At 45.8% G+C, this 21284-nt stretch overlaps 1 protein-coding gene across 1 annotated transcript in view; it reads left to right on the top strand.

The window, feature by feature from the left end:
* The first annotated feature begins 16195 nt into the window (after positions 1-16195).
* CLCN7 (chloride voltage-gated channel 7) overlaps positions 16196-21284 on the top strand; it is a 101808-nt gene continuing 96719 nt past the window's right edge. The window contains exon 1 of the mRNA XM_082260006.1: positions 16196-16396. Coding sequence (XP_082116132.1) covers positions 16292-16396 — 105 coding nt within the window. The 5' untranslated portion in view covers positions 16196-16291. The remainder of the gene's footprint in view (positions 16397-21284) is intronic.

Here is a 21284-nt window from a genome sequence, read left to right as displayed (position 1 = left end):
CTACTGACACCAGTGGGTGAACTTCCAGGATTGCAAAGGTCACACTTGCGACCGGGCCCTGGCATTCCACCACCATGGGGAGGCCCCAAGATGGCAGGAAGGGGGCCCACTGCAGAACTTGTGAAAGGGTCCCGCTGCAGGACAGTAATAAAGGGCCCTGCAATGAGAGTAAAGGGCCCCAGGATCAGTGGGAAGAGCCCCAGGCTTAAAGGGAAGGGCCCCGGCCAGGGGTCTGGAGGGCCCTTCATGGTTTCTTGCACCGGGGCCCTGAAGGTTCTAGTTACGCCTCTGGCAGAGGAACAAAGCAGCAGACAGAGTTTACACTTAGAACTCTGGATTGAGACAAGTACACACTATAGAGGGATATGCTTTGTTCAAATGTCATGTCTGAGATTTACAAACACTTTAAAGCAGAGCTCCACCCAACAGAGGAAGCTCCACTTGTCTGCCTCCTCCCCCCCCTTTGGTGCCACATTTTGCACTTTTTTGGGGGAGGGTTGAGCGGGTACCTGATTTTGACACCTGGGTTTGGCTCCCACCTCAGGCTGAGTTCGCAACGGAAGCTCAGGTCCCCTCCTCACCCCGCAGACTGCGGCCCATTCACAAAGAGCAGTGCACTTCGCGCATGCCCAGAAGTAAACCAGCTGTGAAGCTGCAAGGCTTCACTGCCGGTTTCCCTTAGTCAAGATGGTGGTGACAGCACCGATAGCCAATTGAAGAATCGGCTCGGGTGAGGACACCGCTGGATCCCTGGACATGTATATTAAAAGTAATAAGCTACAGTATCTGTACCTGCTGACTTTTATTGTTTTAGCAGGAGCTCCTCTGCAATATATCATATTTTTGGTTTTGGATTTAATACTGCTTTAAGATAACAAAGTAATACAATGATTTATTTTATTTTGGTTGGGGGAGGGGGGGGGGTTTAGGGATAGACTCTCTTTTAGCAAAATCAATTTGCAAAGATGTTATTTTCTATGGAATATGCAGACAAAAAAAATCAATAAAAGAAAAACATAATTTTGTTTTACAGTTTTTTTCTTTATTATTATTATTATTATTATTATTATTATTATTATTTTTTTCTTTTATTTTTTTTTTCTGTTTTTATTTTAAGGGAGAATGCAGTTAACATTAGGGGTGGCCGCGAAATACAATTGGCCAACGACATGGTACAGGTCCATAGTCCCAGTTTTTGTTTTTGTTAAAAGAGTATTTTTACTGTACATAAAAAAATGTACAATTTATTTTATAATCTGTCCCATCTAAAATGAAGTTCTTGGCACAAAGCATGGCAACGTTATTTACTATAGAATAAAAGGTGTTTTGTTTCACTGAAAAAGTAACAAACAAAATGAATGAAAAAGAATAGATTAATGAAAAAAAAAAAGCAGAAAAATTACAGTTAAAGAAAGAAGGGTAAGAAGGGGTTAATTATGGTTAATTAAGGTTAACTAAGGGTTAATAAGGGGTAAATAGAAGGCAAGGGATGTCATATGCAGTTCAAAGCTCACACACATGATCTACATGTGAATGACATAATCAGGGCTGCTGTTAGAAATCGGAGGGCCCCGTACAGACTACCTGGCAGGGCCCCCCAAGAAAATATTAAAGATGTATTTAGCTACAATTACAACAAAATCACTATTATCAGACACAAATATAACATAACTCACATAATTCCTGCTAAATAAAAAAAAAACTATGTTAATAAATAAAAATGAAGATAAGATGAAAAAAATATACAGGCGGGCAGTTGGAGCTCCTGGATCAGAGAGACAGAGGGAGAGAAACAAAGTTACAAATAAACTCCTGAGCAGAGATAACATTAGAGCCAGTGCTGGGAGGGGGGACCACACAGGAAGGGGGATTAGTGAGGGACGACTGTCTTTCTCAGCAGTTAAAAGCTGATAGCAGGGAGAGGGACAGATCAGATTCAGGTGCTGGAGGAAGATTTCTGTATTTATTGTCCATCACTAATCCCCCTCCCTGTGTGGGCCCCCCTGTGTGCTAGGGCCCCCTACAAGAGGGCTGGTGGTCCCCCCCTATCAGCGGCCCTGGACATAATAAATACAATGAAACAATACATTGTTCCATTGGAATTACTCAATGACTGTTGCACACAATGTATAAGTGTTATTTTACGTTGGATGAGGTGGAAAGTGTGATGTCACTGCCCTGCCTCTCCACTTCTTCCAATCACAGAATACTTTGCATTCATTCAGAAAATGTAAAGTGGTTGAGTGGCCGACCTCCTGTGTTCAGAATGCAGCAGGGCAGTCACTCAGGACGGGACCCAAGTGCAAGTGAAGATCACTGGAGACTGCAACAGTGATTTCCATTCAGAAATCGTGAATCGGAAAGGTATGGTATAGTACAGTGGTCTCCAAAATACGGCCCAGGGGCCAAATATGGCCATTTGCTTGCCTTTATCCAGCCCTTGGGTTGCGTTGCGTTAGTGCCTTAGGGTGCCATTCAAAATGACTGCCATACATGTAACATACTGCCGTTCTCACAAGGGGAGCAATTCATTTCCTAAGTATATGTGTCAGTAAAACACTGTAAAAGGTTGGAGAACATTATGTTTTGGAAAAGGGAGGTGGAAAGGGTGTGGAGATGGAGGATTATAGAAAAAATTGAAGAATTAATTTAATATTTGGGGTAAAGGAGGGGAATAGGGCATGAAGAGGATATGCCAGATGTAGGGTTGCTGTTGTTCTTCCTACTTTCATTCTTTGAAGGTGGAAAAGTAAAGGGAAGAGGAGTCTGAAGGTATAGATCAGCTTTTCTCAACCTTTTCAAACCAGAGGAACTCTTGAAATAAATTTCTGGCCTCCTGGAACCCCTGCTAAAAATCTATAACTCATGATACATTAGTGTGACAGTCAGTGGGAAGAATGCTCCTTACTCTTCTCATCATTGGGAAGAATTACCCCCTTACATAGAGCTAAAAGGAACAATGGTGTCATTGAAAACTTATTCGAGAGGCAGAAATTGCTCATTGTTTAAGGAACCCCTAGCAACCTCAGGAGGAACCCTAGTTGAGGAACCCTGGTGTAGAGACTAGCATGTTTGGATTTGTTATAATTCCTCTGTATAGAAGTACTTATTCCAACAGAACCAAGCAGCGCAACATTGTTCTGTACTTTCCAGAGATCTTGTTAAGTCTTCTATGCGTCTAATATCTTTGACATGGAGAAACCATTGCTAGATAAATGAGAGGGACGTCAACTTCCATATCACAAGGATGCAGGAACGTGCTGTGTTAACTAAACCAGTGTTTCTCAACCTTTCTTCAGTCAAGGCACCCTTTAAAAATGATGGACAGTCTCGAGGCACCCCATTCTAAAATGCAAAAACTATTCTAATAGTTTTACATAATGCAACAACATCCACAAGTTCAAGTAGGACACCCAACGTTACAGGTGATTCATTCTTCCAAAGCAAATACACTTTTTGGTACTGACTAGTATTCCAATGTTTCTCTTCTCCCTCATTTTTTCTTAATCACTCAGCAAACAAGGAGGCTATGCAGGTGACTGACATCCTCCTTATGAACTGATGATCTCATTGGTTGTTAGGACGCTGGCAGCTAAAAGGTTGTAATTGTGCACAATGAAAACCTTTGACTTCGTGTAACTAAAACGCAGCCTTCATTCACACGCTGGCTTGTATACAATTTTTGGGCAATTTTTTGACATTTTGCCAAGGCACCCCTGAAGAAACCTCAAGGCACCCTAGGGTGCCTGGGCACCCTGGTTGAAAAAGGCTGAACTAAGCAATGCACCCCCATTTTTTGTAGGCTTTCATGGGGACCTTGTTATGGTTCAGAATTTGGGTACAGGCTATTCAGTAAATTTTTGGATGATATTGCGGACCTGCGTCAAGAAGGAATTGAAGGGCTGGGCTGGGCTGGACCAAAAAATATGTACCGCATCTCCAGCAGGTTTTGGGCATTGAGAGGTACATTTTGTGCAATGTGGATGGCATTCAGTACTAGTGGGTACTATTTTATACCCCAACTCTTGGTATTCACGGATGACCTATAGAATGAGGTCAAAATGTTTGACCATTCCTCAGGTGACAACGTGAGTTAAGACATTTTTTTCCATTGATCTAGAAAGTGAAGTGGTGTTTGCAGAGCCTCCAACAGGAGTAGCTGGTAAGCCCAGGAAAGTTTGTGTTTTAGGGATCCCATGACTTGGTGTTCGTGTTCAGAATGAGTCAGGCCCTCTTCTGGCAAGGTTTTGTGGTAGCAGGAAAGTTGTGATGGCCTTAGCCTAGCCAAGTTTGGGTTCACATAACATTTGACTGGTTATCAACCATTTGGGACCATGTAGAAAGTGCATGGCACAGATTCAGAGTAGAAAGCCCCGCACACACGCAACGATTATCGGCCGACCGATCGGCCGACTTTTGTCCAGTGTTGTTGTGTTGGTTGAAATGTGCTCTAGACTGCACACGAATTTTCTCGGCCAACAAAAATCTACTTCAGAAGTGATGTCATGTGCTGGTTTACTTTCCGTGTGTTCTTTCTTCTCTGAGCATGCCCAGTCTTGCTCATCAGATTTTTGTCTGCCGAAATCTGTACTGACTGACGGAAAATCGGCCGTTGTGTTAATGGCCAACAAAAATTTTATAGCATGCACACCAGATTTTTTTTGGCCGAAAAGTCGGAGTCGGTTGTCGAAAGCATCATACTAAGGGCTCTTTCAGACGGCCGCTCCGCTGCTTTTCTCCGCTGCGGGACTTTTTTTTTTTTTTTCACGGAGCGGATGACATTTGTGTCATCCGCTCCATGTGCCCGCATATCATCCCATCCATTTGCGGATGATATACGGACATAATGTAAGTCTATGGCATTGCGGATGTCAGCGGATGACACCGCTGACATCCGATTTTCCTTCCTTTCCGTTTTTTACACGGATGAAAAAATAGGGTTCTGTTCCGTTCCAAAAAACGGAACAGAACTGAAAGGAAGAAAATCGGATGTCAGCGGATGGTATTCCGCTGACATCCGCAGTGCCATTGACTTACATTATGTCCGCAAATCATCCGCAAAAAAATAGGATGATTTGCGGACAAGCGGAGCGGCCGTGTGAAAGAGCCCTAAGGGTTCTTTCACACGGGCGTTCCGTATGTCTGTTTTTCATCCCATCCGTTTGCGGATGAAAAACGGACATAATGTATCTCTATGTAAATACGGATGTCATCAGATGATCATCCTCTGACATCCGTTTTTTGTCAGTTCAGTTCAGTTTTTTTGAACGGAGGAGAACCCTATTTTTTCTTCCTTTCAAAAAACGGAACGGAAGCAAAAACGGATGTCAGTGGTGTCATCCGCAGACATCCGTATTTACATAGACATGCATTATGTCAGTTTTTCATCCGCAAACGGATGGGATGAAAAACGGACATATGGACCGGATGACACAAGTGTCATCCGTGTCCGTTACAAAAAAAAAAAAAGGACCTGATCGGGCAAAAAAAAAAAAAGGAACGCCCGTGTGAAAGAGCCCTAACAAGCCGAAAATCGGCCGATCGGACGTTGGCCGAAAATTCACGGCTAACTATCGACGCGTGTGTACGAGGCAGAAGTGTAGTGAAAGTCACAATCTAATTGGTGGAGAGGGGGGTGGGTGAAATTCCATATGTTGTAAAGGCATGTACACATGCTTGCCAAGTAGGGGCAATGGTAGGGGAGTTTAGCCTTTGTATGTGTTTGAAGCTGTGGACCAGCCTGCCTGATTTAACATGCGATTATTGCTAGTGGCTGTTATAGCCACTGTCAATATACTCTGCCCCCCCCCCCCCCCAGCAGGGAGAACACAGAAGGGTTGATTTACTAAAAGCAAATAGACTGTGCACTTTGACAAGTGCAGTTGCACTCTGTAAGAGCAGTTGCTCCAGAGCTTAGTAAATGAGCAAAAGCTCTCCTGATTCCATCATCTGATCACGTGCAAGCAAAAATGCTTTTTTTTATTTTCCTTCCACGTGATTGGGTATTCATTACAACGTGAAGCTTTACCTCATTTACTAAGCTCTGGAGCAACTGCACTTGCAAATTGCACAGTCTATTTTCCTTTAGTAAATCAACTCCAATGGTTCTGTGGGAGGGATTCCCCTGTCAACACTGACTGCACCTGTGGTTGCAGGAAATAAACTATGGCCGGCCTTTAGTCGTATCTGTTTATAATATACATAGTTGCAACATTTTTATAGTTATTTACCAATGCCCGATGCATGTATCATCAATTATGTATGACACCAAGTAATCCGACTGAGTTACACAGAAACCTGTTATCAATCCTGACGTTTTATCTATGCCTTATTATTTGTCACCATTTATCACTTTATTATCTATCAGTTTACAGCTTCACCTTGTCAGTTAGAGTTGTGTGTACTGTAGGATTGCATTGTTGCCAAAGGCTCCAATGTATGTACTATGGACTTTTATTGTCAACACTATCATGTTTTTTTATTTTCTGAAACAATATATTTTATCTCATCCTTTTATAATAAATAAGATCTGTTTCTATTATTGTTTTTTCTACAAGCCTTTTGTCCTGTTTTATAATGAATTTTGTCATGATTTTTATATTTATGTGTAGCACCCTACAGGTAGGTGCTAGGTAAAGTATAGTGGGCCTTGGCTGCCTAACAGCAGGGCCATGATTTCAGCTGGACTGTCATGTCTCCCAGGTGAGGTTACTGAGAGGGGAGTCTCCCCTCTGGCTCTGTGAGAGGATTCTCATTGGGCAGTGGAGGAAACCCAATCAGTGGCTCAGTTGGGCTTGTATCTACCCCAGAAGATTCTGCTGCAAAGGATTCTGGGAGTGGGTATAAGTTTGAAGGGAACACATGACGCAGTCAGAGGAAGCGGGTTTCCCGGGTGGCGGCCTGGGAATTCAAAGAGTGTAAAACTGAGCTGCTGAGGGGATCCGGTGTGCCGAGAACCAGCGGAGAGAGAGAGAGAGGGGTCCAGTCCCAGGAAAGCCTACAAAGGTTGTGAGTACTGTGGACTACCCCTGGGGGTCTGCCTAGAGTCAGAGTGGACCACTCCGGAGAAGGTTCTAGGGATCCAGGAGTCAGCTAGCTGTTAAAGGGGGTGCCTGGTCAGAGGACCCCGAAGTATTAGAGGGGGTACCTAGGTAGAGGACCCAGAAGTGTTAAAGGGGGCGCCTGCAGTTTGGGCCCTGAAGAGTCAGTGTACAGTGGGAAGTGTACACGTTAACCGCTTGCCGACTGCTCACAGTATATTTACTGCGGCAGTCAGCCCCTCACAGGCAGAGTGACGTAGGTCTACGTCGCTCGCCTGTGAGGCTCTGGGGAGCGAATGCGCGCGCCCGCGGAGGCGCGCTCCCGCGCAGTCACGGAGCCCCCCGCGCGTGTGACCGGCGGACCCGATGTCCGCCGGTCACTCGGCGATCGGCGGGGGAGAGGGAGAATGTCAGGCAGCTTGTGTAAACAAGCCACCTGTCATTCTCCTCGCTGTAAAAACACTGATCACATGGATCTACTATGTAGATCCGTTGATCAGTGTCCTTACAGCTCAAGCCACAGCCAATCACAGTAGAAAGCACGCCCCTAGGGACACACACAGCCCCTCCCTCTCAAATAAAGTTAACCCCTTCACTACCAGTGTATTTTTACAGTAACAGTGCATATATATAGCACTGATTACTGTAGAAATGTCACTGGTAACCCCAAAAGTGTCAAAAATGTCAGTCAAGGGTCCGATCTGTCCGCCCCAATGTCGCAGTACCGCAAAAAAAATCGCAGATGGCCGCCATTACACGTTAAAAAAAAAATACCAAAAATGACAGAAATCTTTCCCTTTGTTAGAAAACGCGATAACTTTTGCACAAACCAATCAAAATACGCTTTTTGCAATTTTTTTTACCAAACATAGGTAGCATAAAACAAATTGGCCGAAAATTTTAAAAAATTTTGATTTTTACATTTTTTTTGGGGGAATTTCATATAAAAAAATGTGAAAAATATTGTTATTTTTGCAAAATGTACGCTCTTTTTTTGTTTATAGCGCAAAAAGTAAAAATCGCACAGGTGATCAAATACCACCAAAAGAAAGCTCTGTTTGTGGGAAAAAAAGGACGCCAAATTCGTTTAGATACAGCGTCGCACGACCGCGCAATTGTCTGTTAAAGTCACGCAGTGCCGAATCGCAAAATACCCCCTGGTCGTTTAGCAGGAAAATCCTCCGGGGCTTAAGTGGTTAAGAGTTGCAGCAGTTCTTTTGAGCTAAAGCAGTGTCTGGAGTCAAGTGTTCTACAGTCCTGGATCTTCTAAGCTAAAGTCGAGGTTCCAGCACAGTTTCAGTACTACAGTATCATTAGGCATCAGGAAGCGCTGGTCGGCATTCAGCTGGCGCCAAGACAGCGCCAATAGGCATTTTTCTTCAAGTGTCCCAAAGTGTACCTAGTTGAGCCAGAGGAGTATCCCACTCATTTCCTTCTCCCATCCCCTAAAGACAATAAAACAAAACTAACCAATGATGCCGGAATGGTCATTGTCTCAGTTCTCACACCTGGGTTCACAACTCAAAAGTGTTGGAGGTGTCACCGGTAACAATGGCAGACCCACATCAGGTACAAGGCCTGGAAAAACTGCTACATATACTGTATATCAGCCCTAAGGCTGATATATGCCCTAAGATATATGCCCTAAGATATATGCCCTAAGATATATGCCCTAAGGTTCTGGTGATTGTACACACGTTCTTGCAGTGAATGTTCTGGTAGGCGCACTGTGGTGCCATTCATTTTAAAGGCACACCAAATGCACCAGCAACCATACAGGAGCTAAGTCACACCATAACACATAGTAACTTATTGCCATGTGTTGTAGTATAATGAAAAAAAAAAAAAAAAGGTGACTGCCCTTCACTTGTGCAATTGTCACGCATAGAGCAGTCCACTGAAACTAATAGACTACCCTACACACAAGGCACTAAAGCACATGTGCATCATTGTATCTGCATCAGTGTGAATGGAGCCTAGCATAAACTGAACTGATCTATAGTTTATATCTAAACTGCGGACCTTTGCTTGCCTATATCCAGCCCTTGTTGCACTATTTCTTCCACTGACACCAACAATGGGACACTATTGCTCTCACTGACACCAATGATGGGGAACTATTCCTCCCATTGATACCAACGATGGGGCACTATTCCTCCCACTGATACCAAAAATGGGGAACTATTCCTCTCACTGATACCAAAGATGGGGCACTATTGCTCCCACTGACACCAATTATGGGACATTATTCCTCCCACTGATACCAATGATAGGACACTATTCCTTCCACTGACATTAATCATGGGGCACTATTCCTCCCACTGACACCAATGATGGGGCACTATTCCTCCCACTGATACCAACGATGGGGCACTATTCCCCCCACTGACACCAATGATGGGGAACTATTCCTCCCACTGACACCAATGATGGGGCACTATTCCCCCCACTGATACCAATGACGGGGCACTATTCCTCCCACTGATACCAACGATGGGGCACTATTCCTCCCACTGATACCAATGATGGGGCACTATTCCTCCCACTGACACCAATGATGGGGCACTATTCCTCCCACTGACACCAATGATGGGACACTATTCCTCCCACTGATACCAATGATGGGACACTATTCCTCCCACTGATACCAATGATGGGGCACTATTCCTCCCACTGATACCAATGATGGGGCACTATTCCTTCCACTGATACCAATGATGGGGCACTATTCCTCCCACTGATACCAATGATGGGGCACTATTCCTTCCACTGATACCAGTGATGGGACATTATTCCTTCCACTGACATCAACAATGGGGCACTATTCCTCCCACTGACACCAATGATGGGGCACTATTCCTCCCACTGACACCAATGATGGGACATTATTCCTTCCACTGACACCAATGATGGGCACTATACCTCTCACTGACACCAATGATGGGGCACTATTCCTCCCACTGACACCAAAGATGGGGCACTATTCCTCCCACTGATACCAATGACGGAGCACTACTCCTGCCCTAATACTAAACGTGGGGAACTATTACTCCCACTGATGCTGGGACATTTTCTACTGTACTCTCATTGGCCACAGTCTTGCCCCTCTAAGGTCTGCATGACAAAAAAGTTGCCCTTTGTATAGAAAGTTTGGAGACTCCTGTTCTATAGAAATTCATATATTTACAGCCATTTTTATATCTATATTTTAGCACTGGTCTATGTTGTCTTATTAGGAACTAATACCAATATTAACCCCTTGCTGACAGATCCTGCTGGCCTCTTAAGCAGATCTTTCCACTGGTAGGTGGAGTTCCTGATCATCGGACCTCTGTGATTGGCTGTCACAGCAGTCGCATGATCGGGAGCCCATCCCACCAGTTGATTGTAAACGGTGACTAGGAGCTGTAAATGACTGCTTAGTCAGTGTGCTAGGAGTGCGCTCTAAGCGCCGAACGGTGAACGCATACATGTGGAAGCCCAGTGTTAAAGAAAAATTCCAGGTTTGGAGATTTTCGACATAGTTACATTGGTCCAACTTGGTTCAACGTAACTCGCTCATCCATGTCTTTATGGACCTTGCTTTGTGCACTGGTGTGCAGTCATGTTGGAACAGGAAGGGGCCATCCCCAAACTGTTCCCACAAAGTTGGGAGCATGAAATTATCCAAAATGTCTTGGCATGCTGACGCCTTAACCACTTAAGCCCCGGAGGATTTGGCTGCTAAACGACCAGGGGGTATATTGCGATTCGGCACTGCGTGACTTTAACGGACAATTGCGCAGTCGTGCGACGCTGTACCTAAACGAATTTGGCGTCCTTTTTTTCCCACAAACAGAGCTTTCTTTTGGCGGTATTTGATCACCTGTGCGATTTTTTGATCATGCGCTATAAACAAAAAAAAATTTTTTTTATTTTTTGCGCTATAAACAAAAAAAGCGTAAATTTTGAAAAAATAATCTTCTTCACATTTTTTTTTTTATATGAAATTCCCCCCCAAAAAAATGTAAAAATCAAATTTTTTTTTAAATTTTTGGCCAATTTGTTTTCTGCTACCTATGTTTGGTAAAAAAAAAATCACAAAAAGCGTATTTTGATTGGTTTGCGCAAAAGTTATTGCGTTTACTAACTAAGGGAAAGATTTTTGTCATTTTTGTTGTTTTTTTTTTTAACACGTAATGGCGGCGATCTGCGTTTTTTTTGCGGTACTGCGACATTGCGGCGGACAGATCGGACCCTTGACTGACATTTTTGGGGTTACCAGTGACATTTCTACAGTAATCAGTGCTATATATATGCACTGTTACTGTAAAAATACACTGGTAGTGAAGGGGTTAACTTTATTTGAGAGGGAGGGGCTGTGTGTGTCCCTAGGGGCGTGCTTCTTACTGTGATTGGCTGTGGCTTCAGCTGTATGCAGAGTGATCAACAGATCTACATAGTAGAACCGTATGATCATCTCTCATACAGAGGGGAGAATGACAGGCAGCTTGTTTACACAAGCTGCCTGACTTTCTCCCTCTCCCCCGCCGATCGCAGAAGAGTCGCGCGGGGGGGTCCGTGACCACGCGGAAGCGGGAGCGCGCCTCCGGCGGCACGCGCTAGCTCCCTAGACCCTCACAAGCTAGTGACGTAGCCCTACGTCACTTTGCCTGTGAGGGGCTGACCGCCGCCGTAGATAGTCGTGCGGCGGTCGGCAAGTGGTTAAGAGTTCCCTTCACTGGAGCTAAGGGCCCAAGCCCAACCCCTGAAAAACAACCCCACACCATAATCCCCCTCCACCAAATGATTTGGAGGAGTATCCCAATACTTTCGGCAATATAGTGTGGATGAGAGAGTTTGGGGTGGAGGAACTTTACTGGCCTGCACAGAGTCCTGACCTCAACCCAAAAGAACACCTTCGGGATGAATTAGAGTGGTGACTGCAAGCCAGGCCTTCTTGTCCACATCAGTGCCTGACCTCACAAATGAGCTTCTGGAAGAATGGTCAAACATTCCCAAAGACACACTCCTAAACCTTGTGGCTGCAAAGGGTGGGCCAACTCAATATTGAACCCTACGGACTAAGGCTGAGATTCCATTAAAGTTCATGTGTGTGTAAAGGCAGGCGTCCCAATACTGTTGGTAATATATTGTATGTGGAGATCACTGAAGTAATGAAATCTGTTTAACCACTTAAGCCCCGGAGGATTTTCCTGCTAAACGACCAGGGGGTATTTTGCAATTCGGCACTGCGTGACTTTAACTGACAATTACGCGGTCGTGCGACGCTGTACCTAAATAAATTTGACGTCCTTTTTTTCCCACAAACAGAGCTTTCTTTTGGTGGTATTTGATCACCTGTGCGATTTTTAATTTTTGCGCTATAAACAAAAAAAGAGCGTACATTTTGCAAAAATAACAATATTTTTCACATTTTTTTATATGAAATTCCCCCCCAAAAAAATGTAAAGATCTAAATTTTTTAACATTTTCGGCCAATTTGTTTTATGCTACATATGTTTGGTAAAAAAAATCGCAAAAAGCGTATTTTGATTGGTTTGCGCAAAAGTTATCGCGTTTACTAACAAAGGGAAAGATTTTTGTCGTTTTTGTTGTTTTTTTTTTTAACGTGTAATGGCGATCTTTTTTTTTTTTGCAGTACTGCGACATTGCGGCGGACAGATCGGACCCTTGACTGACATTTTTGACACTTTTGGGGTTACCAGTGACATTTCTACAGTAATCAGTGCTATACATATGCACTGTTACTGTAAAAATACACTGGTAGTGAAGGGTAACTTTATTTGGGAGGGAGGGGCTGTGTGTATCCCTAGGGGCGTGCTTTCTACTGTGATTGGCTGTGGCTTGAGCTGTAAGGACACTGATCAACGGATCTACATAGTAGATCCGTGTGATCAGTGTTTTTACAGCGAGGAGAATGACAGGTGGCTTGTTTACACAAGCTGCCTGACATTCTCCCTCTCCCCCGCCGATCGCCGAGTGACCGGCGGACATCGGGTCCGCTGGTCACACGCGCGGGGGGGTCCGTGACCGCGCCTCCGCGGGCGCGCGCTCGCTCCCCAGAGCCTCACAGGCGAGCGACGTAGACCTACGTCACTCTGCCTGTGAGGGGCTGACTGCCACAGTAAATATACTGTGAGCAGTCGGCAAGCGGTTAAGACCCCTTTCACACTTATACGACGTGATTTTGACGCGACTTTGCCGCGATTTTGAAAGCTATGGCTATATACCTCAAAACACATTAAAATCGTGCGACTTCAAAACGCACAGATATGAATGGGGCTTATTGAAAATAATGGAAAACAACTTGTAAAGCGATTTTGCGGTCCAAAATCGCGGGACAAGTCGCACTAGTGTAAAAGGGGCCAAAGTGATTTCCAGATTCCAGGGACATTGGTGAAACATGCTATATTAGTATTCTACAGGATTTATATAGTGCCAACAGTTTACACAGCAATGTACAATATAAAGGGGGACAGTACATCTACAATAAACTGAACTTCAGTACAGAAGGAATAGGAGGGCTCGCTCGTGGAGCTTACAGTCTAACGTATATGCATTAGTTACATTGGTCCAAGCTGAATTAATGTAACTACATATAAACTATTCATACCTGGAATTCTTCCTAAACTTTCCCCTTTATCTAAAACTAAAAAAATAAATAAAATTTGCTGGCGTAAAAATGAATTTGTTGCTCTGAGCAGCACCAGTACCTTCCTTTCTTCCAGATGTCTCCTCTATGATTGCCTACATTTATATTTTCTTCTATAGATACTTTTCATGAATTATGTTTCACAGATTTGTCATACAAATAAACAATGTAACGAAAATGATAATTGTTGTCAAAGTTGAGCCTTTATTGGACTTATTTGAAATTCAGGTTATAGTGAGAGCACTGGGTACAAGGTGACCAGCCGAGATGCCGAAGACCTATGGGTAGCACCAGGATTCTGGTTGCATCCATCTAGGACAGGGGTCTTCAAACTATGGCCCTCCAGTTGTTCAGGAACTACAATTCCCATCATGCCTAGTCATGTGTATGAATGTCAGTTTTACAATGCCTCATGGGATGTGTAGTTCCGCAACATCTGGAGGGCCGAAGTATGAGGATCCCTGATCTAGGAGGACCAGGGTCATAGCCGAGGAGGTTCAGACTTAGCCCAAAACACTTTGAAAAGTGATAAAAATATTTAGAAGTGTACAAAATGAAAGCTAAACTCTAGGAAGCTATAATGCAGCTCTGTAATCATTAATATGTTAAACAAAAATCTATATTTTTAATGCAAGAAGTGTCATTTCCAGAATCTGACCTGTAGTCCCAGTACAACTGGAGCAGTGAGCTGGAGTGTGGAAGCCCATCAGTTCATGTGCTAACAAGAACAATGCTGATAGGAGGAGAAAGCAAAGTGACAGAGAGATGAACTCATCACAGCGCTGCTTCTCCTTTCACTGTCCAGTCACAGGCTGGGGGCGGGTCCAGGGCAACCTGGGCTCAGAGGAACCGGGTCGAAGGATGCTGGCCATCAGACTGAGAATATCTAATGGCAGAAAAATACTGTGGGGGAAATGTCTGGATCAAAGGTAAATAATACCACCAAAATTAGTTCCATTTTTTTTTTGTCTTATACCGCTTCTGCACTGTTTTACTGCGGCAGGCAGCCCCTCCTGAACGAACCAACGTAGCTCTACGTCGGTCACGTGCCTGCAGCTAGGGGGTGAGCTCCCACTCATCAGTGGAGACTCCGATGCATGGGGCAGGCGGCTTCGATAGCGGCCGGCCACCCGCGATCGCTCCCCGCTGAGAGAGAACGGTCAGCTGTGTTTACATTCCGTTCTTCTCTCTGGAATGATCACAGAGCGCCTGTGATCCTGCTATATAGGATCACAGGTCTCTATGATCATTGCACAAGCCCATCCCCCATTAGAATCACTCCCCTAGGCTCACATTTAACCCCTTGATCACCCACAGTGTTAACCCCTTCTCTGTCAGTGTCATTATTTCAGTAACAGTGCATATTTTTAGCACTGATTACTGTAGTAATGTCACTGGTCCCCCCAAAAGTGTCAAAAATGTCAGTTAGGGGTCCGATCTGTCCGCCGCAATGTTGCAGTCCCGCAAAAAATCGCAGATCGCCGCCATTACTAGTAAAAAAAACCCAATAAAAATGACATAAATCTTTCCCGTAGTTAGTAGATGCAATAACTTTTGCACAAACCAATCAAAATGCGCTTATTGCGACTTTTTTTTACCAACAATATGTAGCAGAAAACAAATTGGCCTAAAATGTTAAAACGCCAAGTTTGGCTGTTTTGAATGCTGTCATTTATCTGAATCTGGCGCTGAGTACCCGGAAGTGATGTCATGACATTACTTCCGGGTGCGGCTTTGATGGGGTCTTCTCCTCGGTGGCCATGCAGGATGGTTGCCTAGGTCTTCCGGTAGGACGGGAGACCCGGGGGAGCCACGGAAGGCGGCGGTGGGGGGGCGTTCCCTCCCGCTCCTTGTAATGACAGCTGAGCGGCTTCTCAGCCACATCGGTTGTCATTACAAGACAGCCGACCGTCGGCTATGGACGCCACTACCGGGGTGATGCCTCTAGCTGCAGACATCACTCCAGTACAGCACTTTCTCTAAATATCGGTAATATCGGTCACCTCCGGGGCCGATTCCGATATATCGGGGAAAGTGCAGATCGGCCCTTGAGACATCAGCTTTGCCGATAATCGGTCGATCCCTAATTTCTGATCCCTATTTGGATTGCTCTTCAGAGATCATTGGATAGGTGGGAAGGAGGAATTTGTAGCACATCCCCTAAGGAGCCGCTGGTGAATACGGTCCTAATTCACCAATAATAATAATGGGTTTATTGATCAGAGACAGGTGGTCAGGGTTATCCTGGGGTCAGAGGTCAGGAGGCACTCACACACATACATGTAATATACAAGAATTGTCAACAGCAACCAATCACATCCCTCCTTCTATTACTTCCAGCCAATAGGAGTGGAAACCCTGAGAAGTTGCTATAGGTAACAGCCGCACGTGCAGAGCGGAGAAGCAGCGATCAAGTGGCTACACCCAGACTCTGCCGCTAGGACTACATCTCCCGGCATGCAGCGGGGGGTTCACTTCCCTGTGTGGTCTCAGGGGCGGTCCGTAGCCGGTTGGTCACGTGATTCAAGTGGAATCTGTGAGAGCTGAGGGTGTCACGTGCCCAAACACTGACCGGCGGAGACCCAGCGGGAGAGACATGGCCAACGTGGCCACCCGAGAGTCCTGGTCCGGCCGGCCTGAGGAGGAGGGGGGAGCCGCCGAGAGGACCCCGCTACTCAACGGAGCCGGGACCCCGAGACGGGTGAGAGCCCCTCATAGGGTGACACCATGACTGAGAGCCCCTAGGGTGACACCATGACTGGGAGCCCCTCATAGGGTGACACCGTGACTAGGAGCCCCTCATAGGGTGACACCGTGACTGGGAGCCCCTCATAGGGTGACACCGTGACTGGGAGCCCCTCATAGGGTGACACCGTGACTGGGAGCCCCTCATAGGGTGACACCGTGACTGGGAGCCCCTCATAGGGTGACACCGTGACTGGGAGCCCCTCATAGGGTGACACCATGACTGAGAGCCCCTCATAGGGTGACACTATGACTGGGAGCCCCTCATAGGGTGACACCATGACTGAGAGCCCCTAGGGTGACACCATGACTGGGAGCCCCTCATAGGGTGACGCCGTGACTGAGAGCCCCTCATAGGGTGACACCGTGACTGGGAGCCCCTCATAGGGTGACACCGTGACTGGGAGCCCCTCATAGGGTGACACCATGACTGAGAGCCCCTCATAGGGTGACACTATGACTGGGAGCCCCTCATAGGGTGACACCATGACTGGGAGCCCCTCATAGGGTGACACTATGACTGGGAGCCCCTCATAGGGTGACATCATGACTGGGAGCCCCTCATAGGGTGACATCATGACTGGGAGCCCCTCATAGGGTGACACCGTGACTGGGAGCCCCTCATAGTGTGACACCGTGACTGGGAGCCCCTCATAGTGTGACACCGTGACTGGGAGCCCCTCATAGTGTGACACCATGACTGGGAGCCCCCTCATAGGGTGACACCATGACTGAGAGCCCCTCATAGGGTGACACCATGACTGAGAGCCCCTCATAGGGTGACACCATGACTGAGAGCCCCTCATAGGGTGACACCGTGACTGGGAGCCCCTCATAGGGTGACACCATATGACTGGGAGCCCCTCATAGGGTGACACCTCATGACTGGGAGCCCCTCATAGGGTGACACCTCATGACTGGGAGCCCCTCATAGGGTGACACCTCATGACTGGGAGCCCCTCATAGGGTGACACCTCATGACTGGGAGCCCCTCATAGGGTGACACCTCATGACTGGGAGCCCCTCATAGGGTGACACCGTGACTGGGAGCCATCTCATAGGGTGACACCTCATGACTGGGAGCCATCTCATAGGGTGACACCGTGACTGGGAGCCATCTCATAGGGTGACACCGTGACTGGGAGCCCCTCATAGGGTGACACCGTGACTGGGAGCCCCTCATAGGGTGACACCGTGACTGGGAGCCCCTCATAGGGTGACACCGTGACTGGGAGCCCCTCATAGGGTGACACCGTGACTGGGAGCCATCTCATAGGGTGACACCTCATGACTGGGAGCCCCTCATAGGCTGACCCCAGCACTGACCACACTCCTATTGACTTGGTGATGCAGTACTACACAGAGAACAGACTACAGACAGGTGACCGCACTACAGAGCCCAGCCCAGTCAGGGTATATCAGAGATGTGAGTTGATAGAAGACACATGAACAGGACCAGAGAGAGACCGCATGGAGGACTGATGAGATGTGGTGGTGATTGGTGACAACACACAGATTACAATCATCAATCCTCATCTAATCTGTCTGCTCATTGTGAGCCATTCAGTGACATGGGGGAAATGTACTAAAACTGGAGAGTGCAAATTCTTGTGCAGCTCTGCATGGAAACCAATCAGCTTCCAGGTTTCATAGTTTAAGCTTAATTAAACAAGCCAAAGAAGCTGATTGGTTGCCATGCACAGCTGCACCAGATTCTGCGTTCTCCAGTGTTTAGTAAATCTCCCCCAATGATGGACACTGCCATTCACAAGCAGATCAACCCCGGCCATTAAAGCTGGATACACACTATACAACTTTTGTTGGTAGATTTGCCTTCAACTTTGTAGTGCAGGGTCCTGCCTGGTTGCATACAAATTGAAAGTGTTTAGGTCTGACCTCATATTATGGTAAGTCTGAAGGAAAAAATCTAAAGAAAATTGTATAGTGTGTATTAGAGCTGCACGATTAATCGTATGAAAATCGCGATCTCGATTCACCCCCCCTGACGATCTAAACCTGACATATTCTCGATTCTTTGCATAGCTGAGGGAGCAGAGAAAACAGCTGTGGAAAACTCCCAGTAACTATAAACAAAATGATTACATTGTATCTTTTCCTTCCCTCTGCCAGGGAGAAAGGAAGTTTAACCTCTTAAAGACTAGACCTTTTTATTACACTTGTTGCTTGCAAGTTTAAAATCATTTTTTTTTGCTAGAAAAGTACTTAGAACCCCCAAACATTTTATATATTTTTTTAGCAGAGACCCTACAGAATAAAATGGCGATTGTTGTAATATTTTATGTCACACTGTATTTGCGCAGCAGTCTTTCAAACGCAAATAAACTTTAATGAATAAAAAAAAACGTAACAGTAAAGTTATCCCAATTTTTTTTGTTACACAGAGAATCGTGAGAGAATCGTGATCTTTATTCCAAGCTAAAAAATCGTGATTCTCATTTTGGCCAGAATCGTGCAGCTCTAGTGTGTATCCAGTTTAAGCCATAGAGATAAGATGAGAGTTGGGCATATGGGAACTCTCCTAAGGACAATCACTGGCGTTTATAGAGCGGTAAACGTAGGGTCACATCAGCCTGATTGTACAGATCCCCCAACCACCAGTCTTACCCCCCCCCCCCCCCCCCAGGATGATCATCAGGGAGTGTCAGAAGGCATTAAACCTCGCAGGGCCAGTTATTCTGGAATCTTTAGGACAATGTTCAATCAGATCTCATCTACCATCCTACTCCTCAAAGTCTAATTTCATGCTGCAACCACCTACCCCATAGACCCGTGTACTTATCTCTGCAATCTTCATAATCTAGTAGTAGTAGTATTATGTGAATGGATTGTTCTGCAGGGGGGGGGGGGAGGAGACCTCCAATGTTTACCAAAGCAGTGAACAGATACACTATCAAGACCATATCAGCAATATTCTCCTCCAGCAGGCAGGTGATTGGGTGAAGTGCGGGGATGTCACAATGTAACGGTAGATGTAGCAAGGTGCCGGGTTCAGCGGTGATAATGAAGAGTCCGTACATCTGGGTTACTGTAAGGGAAGAGATAAGCCAATAAAGAGCTTGACAGCTGAGAAAATAGGATGTACCTTCTGAAACGCAGATCTCACTTTGAAGACATGACCGGCCTGTAAGAAGGAAATACATTATTATAATATATTTTATACTATTATGTATCTTTTACATTTCACCAACTTTTCTATATAAACTGATTTTGCTACAAATGTGCAACTTTGTCTGCAGAGTCCAATAACAATTTCCAGAGCTTCTTCTGAAATATTTCAGCAATTCCTACCCCCTGGTCTGTGCAGATGTTACCGGCTTTATCTGTTGATGTTTTCTCCTCAATGGGTTGTCTTGCTCTTTGCCAGGCACTCATTGCTCCCCGCAGACCAAGGGTTTTATATAACAAATCTGTTTATTATCTTTAAAGCAGGACTCAAAACGTGAAAATCTGCCATCTGTTTCCCGTTAGGCTCCGCAGCCAAGAGGTAATCAACGCCTGGCCGTTTTGGCAGCGGAGCCACTACAGGTCCCAGCAAAGCCAAAAGCTCGTTAGGAGTTTGCAGAAATTGGTGGGACTTTTAGGTTGACTGCTGTGGATTGCCACAGATTGCCCAAGTCGTTTCCCAGTATTGCGTGTGAGGTTTATTCTGGTGTCCGGCAGGACAGTTCTACTTCCTTTTGCAGCAAATCACAGATCCCGATTGTGTACAGTGGAGCTTTTTTTGAGGCCTTTGTGTGCAGTTTCACAATAGATCTTATAGTTTGACAATCCAGTATTTAGCAATCTTCCAAACCGAGGTTGCAGAAATCGTCATCAGTTTTTTTTTTTTGCTGCCTCCACTTGGGTATCAAACCCAATATCTAAGATCTCATATAATAAGCTTTAACTTGTTTTCAGTCTTTTTATACCTGCAGTGCTCATTAAAATAACACCTGGTGATCCTGCCATGAAGATCATTGTTCAGGCATTTCCTGTTAGGCCCCTTTCACACTATCCGTCTGTCGGACGGACTCCGTTTATCTCAGCGGGGGATCGATCCGCCGATCCCCCGCTGAGCAGGAGAATGACAGCTGTTCTCCGCGCTGTGTGTGCGGAGACACAGCTGTCAGAGCCCCATACATCTCTATAGGGGAATCGGATGGGAACGGACCATATATAATCTGGACGGATGGAAAATAGGGTTTCCATCCGTCCAGATTTGACAGATCGGATTGGATGTCAGCAGACATGTCTCCACTGACATCCGATGCCCCATAGGGATGCATGGGGGGACCGTTCAGATCTGCCTGTCAGTTTTTTGGCAGATCTGAACGGTCCCCCCATGCATCCCTATGGGGCATCCGCCTGTGTGAAAGGGGCCTTATGGGTTACAACTCTTACACCCCTGCGTCATTACCCAGTCACAGGAGACTGAGGTGGAGACTACCAGTGGCAGTGCCATCATACATTGCACATCCATAGTCTATTGTTAGTGATATTGAAGATTCAATTTATATTTTCTTAAAATAACAAACACGTTATACTTACCTGTTCTGTACAATGGTTTTGCACAGAGCAGCCCTGATCCTCCTCTTCAGGGATCCTCTGCCAGTCCTCCTAGCCCCCCCCTCCCCCTTTAGAATACCCCCCTAGCAAGCTGCTTGTTGTTGGGTTACTCATGCGGGCTCGATCCCGAGCTGTACTGTGTGCGTCTAGTGACACGCATACTATGGCTCGGCCCCGCTCCCTTGTCACTGAATTTGATTGACTGCAGTGGCTCCCACTGATCCCTGAATATAACATCATATCAGCTGTGTCCAGTCACAGCTGATTGGACACCAGCT

The sequence above is a fragment of the Pelophylax lessonae genome, assembly GCF_965119305.1.
Source record: "Pelophylax lessonae genome assembly, chromosome: 6".
Classification (NCBI taxonomy): domain Eukaryota; kingdom Metazoa; phylum Chordata; class Amphibia; order Anura; family Ranidae; genus Pelophylax; species Pelophylax lessonae.
Note: the sequence above shows the minus strand (reverse complement) of the source record. Positions and strands in the feature narration are given on the sequence as shown.